The sequence below is a fragment of the Lycorma delicatula genome, chromosome 1 (assembly GCF_047948215.1).
Source record: "Lycorma delicatula isolate Av1 chromosome 1, ASM4794821v1, whole genome shotgun sequence".
NCBI classification, from domain to species: domain Eukaryota; kingdom Metazoa; phylum Arthropoda; class Insecta; order Hemiptera; family Fulgoridae; genus Lycorma; species Lycorma delicatula.
Genome location: NC_134455.1, coordinates 233,412,958 through 233,423,591, shown reverse-complemented (window position 1 = coordinate 233,423,591; position 10,634 = coordinate 233,412,958). Strand labels below are relative to the sequence as shown.

Genomic DNA, 10,634 nt, shown 5'->3' with positions numbered 1-10,634 from the left:
AATTTAGAAGGATGCAGACTAAAATAACTAATTTATTTTAGTTCATATTTTACTCAGGACAAGATAGTTTTAGAAACAAAAAAGTAAACATTGTTTCAACTCAAAATAATTATGCCTTTTTTCGATTCCAGAAAGTTTTACAGTTATGACAATTTGGATAACTTAATTGCATGATATAATCTTTAGTGGAAACTGTTCTATTTCATATTGAGGTATAAATTTTAGTACATCTCCACTTGATATAGATTTCTTTAAACATTACAAACATTTTTTGCTTAACAACATTACATTAGTAGGAATGAACATGCTTTGAGATGAGCACTGGGAACTGTAAAAATCATAGAATACTAATACATTTATCTATCTAGTATTTTTGTAACACATTTTTGTTTTAAAGTTTTCAAAGCTTAAAGAAATTAATGATTCAATAACACTGGTGATATTTCATTTTACATAGTATACTACTAATATGATTTCATACCCATATTACAAATATTGTATGAAATTAACTTTCTAAACTTAAAAAAGAAGAGAAATGTGATAGAAGGAAGCCACAGATGAAGGGTAAGAGCAGTTTGTAAATTATTCAAAATAAGGTTGAATAAGCTTGAATTCTCTAATTCTTACGGATATTTTAATTTTTTTGAGCAAACAGAACATTTCAGCATAGATGCTAATTAAGAAAAGCTATTTCAAGATTTTTCCAGAAACTTATTAGGATTTTGTCATTGAAAGAAAGAAACTAGTTTGGAATCCCAGTCTACATTCTACAAGAATCAAAAGTATTAAAACATCACATGAAGTATAAATCTTTATCATTAGCTCGTACATTCTTTTACTACTTTTATTATGCTTTAAAATTAGGGGGACTACTTACTTCTTTTACTTGTTAGGAATATAAATATGTTACTTCACTATATTCCATTCAGATTGACTTTCAAATTATGAATTGATTTTTAAATACAGAATATTTTCTAGAGCTCTAAAGAGAAAATATAAAAGAGGAGACTTAAAAAATATATGATTTTGTGTTTCTGCAATCAATTCATAATACTTTTATTTTCATACTTGGATGTAACACTCAGGTCCTGAGGTACATTGGTTCTGATTTGGTCATTATTTTTTACAATACTAGAAATACCTGTGGAAGTAGTAGTCTTGAAAATGAATAGTATGAAGTAAAAATAAATGGCAGCTGCCTTAGCACATTTAATGATCCAATTCCTATACATCAACAACATTTTCCATAATGATGGAAAAAGTTTCACTGTGCAGTATCAGCATTTATTTGTGGTTGAAGATTCTTGAATTGCTGACTTTCTAAAATTCAAATTTGACATCAAATTTATAAATAAAAGTATGCATGTAATTACAAGTGGTACAGGAAGACGTATATTGTGATTCACAGTATAGTGAATCTGTTTCTTGAATGCTCATAAGTTAGTTTTCTAGCACTTAATCTCTGACCTGGCTTCGTAATGTTTTAAAAAATCTCTTTCATTTCAGTAAAATTGTTTTTCAGTTGTAATCAGTCGTTAAAATTTCCAGAAATTGATAAATATATATAATGGTTTGTTAAAATAATATCAAGTTTTATCAATAAATATTTTTATAAATTTACTCACATTTAAATATTATATTTATTTAGTCATATAAATGCAATGTACTGTACATGAATACATATGTTATAAAATGTATGAACATTATGAAGCATTCTTTTCTGGTTTAAATTAAGTGAATGTTATAAGCAATCTGGTTTTAAAATGTTAGTTTTTAAAAAAATTGACATTTTAAAACCAATTTGAATTTCATCTAGATGTTGCTGTTTTTTTCTGGGGAGAGATGAGATTCATTGCTTTATGGGTTGCAAGAATAGCTTGAGTTGCTGCCTATAACATAAAAATCAAAGATAACAGAATTAAATAGTACAAAAAAAGAAACTGTTTCAATAACATTAGTCTACAAAAAAAAGTTTTTTCTTTTACATGCATTCAATAAGGTATGTCTTACAGTATTTTTGTGCTGATTTCAAATCTCTAAACTAAAACTGAATGGAGGGCAGGGTTTTTCAGTCGCACAGATTTAAAGAAAATCTAATTTTTTAAGGAATTGCATAGCCTACAGAATGATATATCTTAATATCTGCTTTTCTTTGGATTTCTTCTGTATTCAGCCTGTGGTGTCTTTGAAGCCGGTAATTCTAACTGCATTTTTGAAAAAAAGGTCATGAACCAGATTATTAATTTCCATTTCAGTAATTTTATGAGGTTTAGTGCTCTAACCATGGAAATCTGGATCTTCATTACATTCAAATCACTATAGCCTTCTTAATGATCAACACTTATTTTAAATTCTACGATGAAACTGGAACAGACAACTCTTTTCTAATTCTGATGATAATTTTCATAATTCAAGTAATGACAATTGTATTTGTGTCTATTTGGTCTTGAATATTTCCAGAAAACACATCTAAGACCAAATAGACACAAATACAATTGTCATTACTTGAATTATGAAAATTATCATAAATTTCCTTTTCTGCAGGGAACAAGTGTTATACATTTTATTTTTACTGCTTCTATTAATAATGGTAGTACAGCTACTGCAATGAATCTTGAAACTTCATACAACAGCTTTCTTGTAAAAACAAGTTATTTTACGTTACTGGATGTTATTATGGAAAAAATTACTTTTAAATATTTTCTAATTCTACTGTTACACTTTAATATAAAGTGTAAACAGTATAAATTAAGTATTTTGTCATAAAAAATATTTTATGGAATGTTTTTAAATGTTATAAAAATGTAGCCCTATTTTCAACAAGTATTAAAATTACATCAGCAGGCAAATGTTAATGATAAATTAACTAATCTTATAATTACATACATTAACATAATTTATAATCTAATCTATCTGATTTTATTTATTGTAAAAATAAACATGAACAAACCAGATATTAAAACACTTGAAATGGGCCACCTTTCATATTAAGAAAAAAATACAGTTATACCTGTTCGCTAATATTTTACTAATTATTTGCAATTTGATCTAATTTATATATATAGTTAAATTAAATTAAATTAAATTTAAAAATGTAATAATGTTCAAAATCATTGGGCTAATAATGACCATAACAATTGATATTCTTAAACTGAAAAAAAGAAAAACAGAAAAAAGAAACGCATATTAGCTATACATTCAAGTGATTAAAATCTCAAAAAATTGCATTCTGTGATCCAATGAATCTTACACCACAATGAATCTTACGATTCACTGTTAGGTAATGAAGCAAATATACGTTAAAAAGGATAGTATAATGATTTGAATTTCAGCTATTGCTGCCATGGTACCAAGCATCAAGATTGGTGAAGCTGTAAATGGAATAATATGTTAGTACTGGTTAGTATATGTAAATAGAAAGGCCTTTACTGACTCACTCATCAGTAATTCTCTATTTCTTAAATAAGCAAGAAACTGAAATTTGATAAAATTTTTCCTAACTTTGTAAAAGGATTTTAGGAAGCTTAAATAAAAAATACTGATTAATCCTGAGATTAAAAGTATCCAGGAGATGAAAAGAATGCCAAGGGTGGAAAGTTGGAAATTTTGAATCTGTCAGAAATGTTCCCTATCATTGAGAACATCTCAACAATAGGAAATTTGTCACTCATCCAAAGGGTGAATAGGATTATAATTTAATTTTAAAAAACCAAAAGATATTCCTCCAATTTAGATAAACAGAGATTCATCAGTTACATTTACTCTGTTAAGAACAACTCAAAGTATGGAGATTTCCTTTGATACCATCACTAGTTTCAATGGGAATAAAGTTGCATTCCCTAAAGGCCTTTACATTTCTGAATCTATGATTTAAGCTTGAAATTCATCACATGGATTCGTAGTTCTTGTATATTTTGCAATCCACTGTTACAGAGGCCAGAATTTAGCTTTGTAAGTAATTGAAGTAATACCTGAGAAAAGAAGTGGGTTTCATGATGAATAGAAAAGAAATATTGACATAGATACTAGCAGTAAAGTTTATGAAAATGGATTCTTTAAATAATCCTTGAAAGGGAAAACTGGATAAAGAGTTTTGTACTTTCACTTTATGTTTTTAAAGTGCTGAAAACTTTTAATCTGACAGTGATGTAATTTAGAGATATAAAATCGATTTCTTTAAACAGGAAAACCTTTCTGACACATTTTTACATATTTTCCCATTTCTTAGTAGAGGGGTATCCCATTTTAATTCAACAAATTATCAGAGCATCACTACTTTTGATTTTGATATTTGCAGTAGCCAAAAGATATTTTTTTGTATTTAAAAAAATTTTTTTTTTTGAGCAATAGACTATTTTCTAACTCACCAACAGGTAAAAACAGCCATTTTCGTCACTTTTTCCACAAGCTGCAGCATTCTTATTTTACATCATACAGAGGGTCAGAAAGGGCTTTTTGGAAAGAGTAAAGATGGAACTTCATTTCAGTGTACTCAAAATTCATTTTGTTACATAACCATAATGTAATGTTTACTCAAGTTATGTTTACAAATTGTTGTTTTTTCAAATTTTGGGCCAAAATAAATAATGAAGGGCTTAGGGTAACAGAACTATTTTTTGTCTTTCAACTCTTAGGTACTAGTAGTACTTATGAAAAAAACACTGGACTGTTACCGAGTGTCCTTCATTAAAAAAAATTGCCACCAAATCGTAAGATTTTGAAAATGTTCATTTTTGGGGCCCAAAAACCAGATGTGGGACAGGTGGAAAAAATCTAAAAATTTTAAAGCAGCGAGTAATTTTTATGTACTTTAAAACCATACAAAATTTATTTTGTTATTAAAAGGGGTTGATGAGTAATAAAGCCATCAAAACTGCTAAAAACACTGGTCCTTCTAACCAAAAACAATGCATACAAAAATACTGATGTTATGCATTTTTTCAGATTATAAAAATTACAACTAAACTCATTAGAATGAATAAATTGATAATTACAAGATTACAAAATGTTAAGTAGTCAATTACAGAATGATAAATAATAATTACAAAATGATAAACAATAATTACAAAATGATAAACAATTCAAATATATTAAAAAGTTGTTCAATTCACTTTTACCTTTTTTTTTTTTTTATTGCTGCTAATGAAAGTTTTGAATAAGTCTTACACTTTTTGACAATGAACTTAACTAACATACCTTAGTGATCTTGCTATTTTTTTATTGAGTAGAACTGATAATTCCTTTTTCATTTTTGATGTAATGTTGTCTCCTGTTCCAGTAGTTGGTAGAAAAAGCTCTGAAGGCATGAGAATCTCAAAAATATTTTCCAAATGAACTACTGTTTGATTATTCCTCAATGATTTCTTGAATTAAGTACCCAGACTGTGCAGATGGAAAAAGTGTATTCGATATTCCTCTTCATTTTCATGTGTTTTGAGTTCAATGACTTCACCTAAACACCACTTGCCATCATATTCACAGCAGACATACTTTTTACATTTGGCTTTGGTAAACCTATAAAGCAATCAGAAACACTAATGTCCTCGTGTCCTTGTGTTGCAATACTAATGTAAATGTTTATGATTCAGAGCTCGCCTGCTGAAAGTCCAGGAACATAATTGTGAACGGTTCTTGTTTCTGTGACTGTTATGATTACCTGGTAACAAGAACTGAGGTATTCTTCAGTCTCTTGAACATCTTTATTAGACTAGAAAATAAATGTTATATTTTTAATATTGTCTCCAATAATTGTACAATTCAGAAGGTATAACAATTTGATTGTTGACTGTCCTTTGAAGGCTTGCTTTAATCACAGTATGTTTTACAGTTCTATCAATACCATCACATGATCCATTTCCTTGGTATGAGGCTAAAGAATGCCATTCAGCTGCGATTTCGATTTCAAAATAATGATGGTAACACAAATAATGAGAGGAAATAATCATGAGGGGAAATAATGAGAGAAATAAAAAAAATTGTTTAACTTGTGGTAACAGTGTTTTTACTTTATTTAACTTGCTTTTGGAAGCAGAAGAACAATTTATTATTGTGCTTCAAGTACTCACTAATCACACAATAGCTTTGGCTTTGTAATTTTCCTTCTTTTTTAAAATACATGAGAAATGGATGAACTGTGGTATGACCGGTGATATGACTGGACTTCATCCTGTATCACAGAAGGAAAATTTTGAGAGAAGTCTCCCACTGCAATATTCACCCTCCAACAAGTTTTTCTTTTTAATGTTACGGAAATTAGCTTGTTTCTTTGCAACAAAATGATGCCTTTTTAAATTATTTAAATTTCCAGTAAGTTTATCTAAGAACTCTTGAAATGGAAGAATTTGAGTAGTTCACAATGGTCAACAGAAATCCACAGTTTGAAGATAATCTGAGAATCAAAATAATCCCAGCTCTCTTGCAGTAGTCTGAGCACTTCATTAGTGCCTGAACATTTTTCACACTGTGACAGCTTGCACGTTTCATTTTCTATATCACATACCATGGTTGAAAGGAAAATTCTATAATCAAATTTAATTTTTAGAGCAAATAACATGAGTTTTACATTTTGGTGGGTGACATACATGCAAACAGAGTGAGTACCTAACCCAACAGCCAGAATACAAAGTTTAGGTCTTAAATCAGCAAATTTTGAAAAACCAATTTTTAAATTGTTTTTCTTTAAAGGTTGTGAACAATTCTTTTAAGTTAAAGATAAGCCTTTTTTGAATATTAATTTTCTTCCCGTCAGCTTGTCTTACAGACACAATCATTCTTGCCTGGCATCTGGCTGTGCTCATCATTCTGGTAAAAATCTTGGACACATTTAATAACATTTTGATCAATTATGTAACTGGGTTTCTTTTCGCCAATTTGTGGCAAAATTCCACTTGTTTTAACTAATTGTTTGGATTGACGGGCTAATACTGACTTATCACGAAACTCATTTAAATTTTTTTGAATGCTACTGCTGCTTTGTAATAAATTTAAAATATTAATTTTTCCTGGATTGATGTAACTATTTTCATTTTATCCTTTATTTTAATGATTAATTCTTCATATTCCCTACCTAAATCAGCAAAGTTTTATGGTAGTAAATATTTTCATCTGTAGAAATATTTAAATAAAAGGAATCGTTTAATTTACTGTTAACTGACTCGGCTATTTTTGTAACTTTATTTTTAAAATTGCTTCCTTTGCGCTGCTTGATAATTTTTTAACTTTAACGATGGAAATGCCAAGTGCTTAACAAGCTTTATTCACTGACTCGACTATAACACATTGAGGCTCAAATATATCTTGACATTCCAGTTCTCTTTCTGTTTCATCATGTGGCTTTTGCATTTTGTTTAAGCATTTTGTACACAGTGCTCTGTCTGGAATTAATTTTAAATTTGAATTTCTTGTTGAAAGTGTCAAAGATATTGCTCGAAGAGATTTCTTAATCGGTTTAGTGTTCTTAATTGGTTTTTAGTTTATTTCTTAATGATCAGAGCAACTTTTCCCATTAATATGAAAAATCTACCTAAATACTTGGCTTTATGAAAAATACAGATATTTTTTGTTTTAGTACATCCACTTATTAAAGATATCAATGTTATTTGCTGTTCGTTAAACTATAAAATATTGTGTAATACTGAAGATCTATTGTAAGTCAACTTGTGACATACTGTTTCAGTGTGAATGCCAATTGAACACTCCATAATCCATTTTTATAAAATGCAATTGTTCTTACAATATCAATACAATTAGTATAAATTATAAAACTACCAATTGTACCTCACTTTGTTTTATCCCAGTTTCTCTACATCTAAAATAAAAATTTCTCTAATTAATAAACTTAAAAATAAAAGATATCGCATAAAAGAGAAGTTCAATGCTAATAAAATTACTTTATAAACATGTGTACATTACTTAACTATAGTATTAATGCTAGCAACAATGCAACATATCACATTGAAATCAAAACAGTAATGAGCCTACTACAATGTTTACATTTAGGATTATGCAATCATTCATGTCTATTCACTTTAGTGTTTAAATATGAGTTTGTGTGTATGAGTCATACTTTAAGTAACAAACTATCTAGAATATAAGCTATCTCATTATAACATATAAAAAATTTTTGTATAGTAGGCCTACATTATTATCTGAAAAACATATACAGTGATTTTTTTGAATACATTGTTCACAGTTAGTAGGAACAATGCTTTTATCGGTTTTGATGGCTTTATTACTCGTCAACCCCTTTGAGTAACAAAATAAATTTTTTATGGTTTTAAAGTACATAGTAAGTGCTTGCTGCTGTAAAATTTTGAGATTTTTTCCAACTATCCCATATCTGGTTTTTGGGCCCCAAAAATGAACATTTTCTAAATCTTACAATTTGATGGCAATTTTTTTTAATGAAGGACACTCGGTAACAGTCCAATGTTTTTATCATAAGTACTACTAGTACCTAAGAGTTGAAAGGTAAAAAATAGGCCTATTAACCTAAGCCCTTCATTATTTATTTTGGCCCAAAATTTGAAAAAAACAACAATGTGTAACGTAACTTGAGTAAACATTACATTATGGTTATGTAACAAAATGAATTTGAGTACACTGAAATGAAGTTCCATCTTTACTCTTTCTAAAAAGCCCTTTTTGACCTTCTATACGATGTATAAGAATGCTGCAGCTCATGAAAAAAGTAATGAAAATGGCTGTTTTTATCTGTTGGTGAGTTAGAAAATAGTCTATTACTCAAGAAAACATTTTTTGCAAAATATAAAAAATATCTTCTGGCTACTACAAGGTTGGTAATTATCATATACCAAATATCATCAAAATCAAAAATAGTGATGAATAAAATTTTTGAAAATTTGTTGAATTAAAATGGAATTCCCTAGATAGAAAACTGAAAGATTCCATAATTATTCCTACAGATTTCTTTGTAATAATAAAAGAAAAATTATTTTAATTAACAATGCCTAAAGGAAGTTCCACAATTTAAAAATTCATTAATGTCCTACAATGAACAGGTACTTGATAATTTAAACTAATAAATGGAAACTCTTTTTAAGGATTGGTATTCAGGGTAAATGCAATACATGGTGTCATGTAATTACCATTTTTATAAATAATTTAGTTATTATTTTGAATAACACATTTAAATTACTGTAACTATTATAGAAAAATATGTTATATTTTATGGTTTTAACAACTATAATACATGCATTATTATATTACATTATGTTCACTATATTTTGCACATACATGCAAAATAATTTTACAGGGAATAATTTTTTTGAAAATATTTTTTGTTGTATCTCTTTTTTAATATTAAAGAACTTCTTTACCCATTCACTGATGAAGAATTAATCATAAAAATTATCTTCTGACTGAACTTTTTTTGTAGTAGTTATTGGTAGTTTATAAAAAACTATATAAAGTTTTTTATCAACAGTTTAACATTCACAGAAAGAAGGGGTTTCAAAATTTACCACACTTATGTCTCAGCTAGTGTTACAAAGTAATTTAATAGAATACTTGTAATATAGTTAAATATAACTAAATTGAACAGTTGTAATATAATTATTTAATTAATTTGTGTGTAACTATTTTTAGATGAAATTTGTTCCTGAGATTTTGGAATAAATAAGTTTCTTCTAACATGAAAAATAAAAAAAAGGGTATTATGTTAATATATATCTCATAAAATTTTTAAATTGCGCTACATATATTAAATTGTGCCAAATTACACTGAAAAAAGAAGAAAATTCTATAAATAGCACCTGTTATCAAATTTATTATTTTTAATTAAATAAATGTTACAAATTTCTATATTTACATCATAATATCAACACATAACTGATTATTTTTATGAAAGTGACAAATAATATTCAAAAACAAAACTCGTACAACAAACATGCTCCTTTTTGAAACCAAGGTAGCAATATGTATGGAGTGCTGTCCATGAAGCTATAAACGTTCAACCAATTACAATAAGAAAATATGTTAAAATTGTAAATGATCACTGGGTGCGTGAATTGCTGATATTTTTTTATTTTTCAACAATACGCTATTAAACAGGAAACATACTAATGATAACATAAAACTAATTAATTATAAGAATGAATTATGACAATTTTGACATGACCCGTAAAGGGAAAGGTGCTGAGCTGACTTTCTCGGTCCACACCACAAACACTGTTGGTCTAGTAAATTAATTAGTTGCCAAAAAACCCGCTCACGTCAGAGCGCCCCTACTGATGGCGGCAACAACCAAACATGTGTTGTGATTTTTTTATCTGATGCTATTAAATCTTTATGAAATTTGATAAGAGAGTTTCCTCTAAATCATAGAGGCTTAAATGTAACTAAGGAAGTTTTAGTTTTGGAACCATATCTTTCAGTTTATAATTAGATTTTAATCATGCTTCGTAAGATGATCAATCACTATACAATTTTATTGTTTGTGTTAATTAAGTAATTGATATATGAAAAAGCTGGAAGTATAAGATTTATGAATTTGTAATTGACCATCATAGCAGTATAATAATAAATTATTAATAATAATTACACTTACTACTTTTAGTTTTTTTATTACATAAGCCCTTTCATAGTGATCACTACTTCATCAGATATTAAATATT

The 10,634-nt window shown here is 27.9% G+C and overlaps 1 protein-coding gene across 4 annotated transcripts in view; it reads right to left on the bottom strand.

The window, feature by feature from the left end:
- Positions 1–1,625: 1,625 nt before the first annotated feature.
- The window catches only part of LOC142329571 (calcium/calmodulin-dependent protein kinase type IV-like), a 138,376-nt gene continuing 129,367 nt past the window's right edge, over positions 1,626–10,634 (bottom strand). For all 4 annotated transcript variants that reach the window (XM_075374260.1, XM_075374287.1, XM_075374268.1 and 1 more), the window contains exon 9: positions 1,626–1,889. In XM_075374260.1, coding sequence (XP_075230375.1) covers positions 1,809–1,889 — 81 coding nt within the window. In that variant the 3' untranslated portion in view covers positions 1,626–1,808. The remainder of the gene's footprint in view (positions 1,890–10,634) is intronic.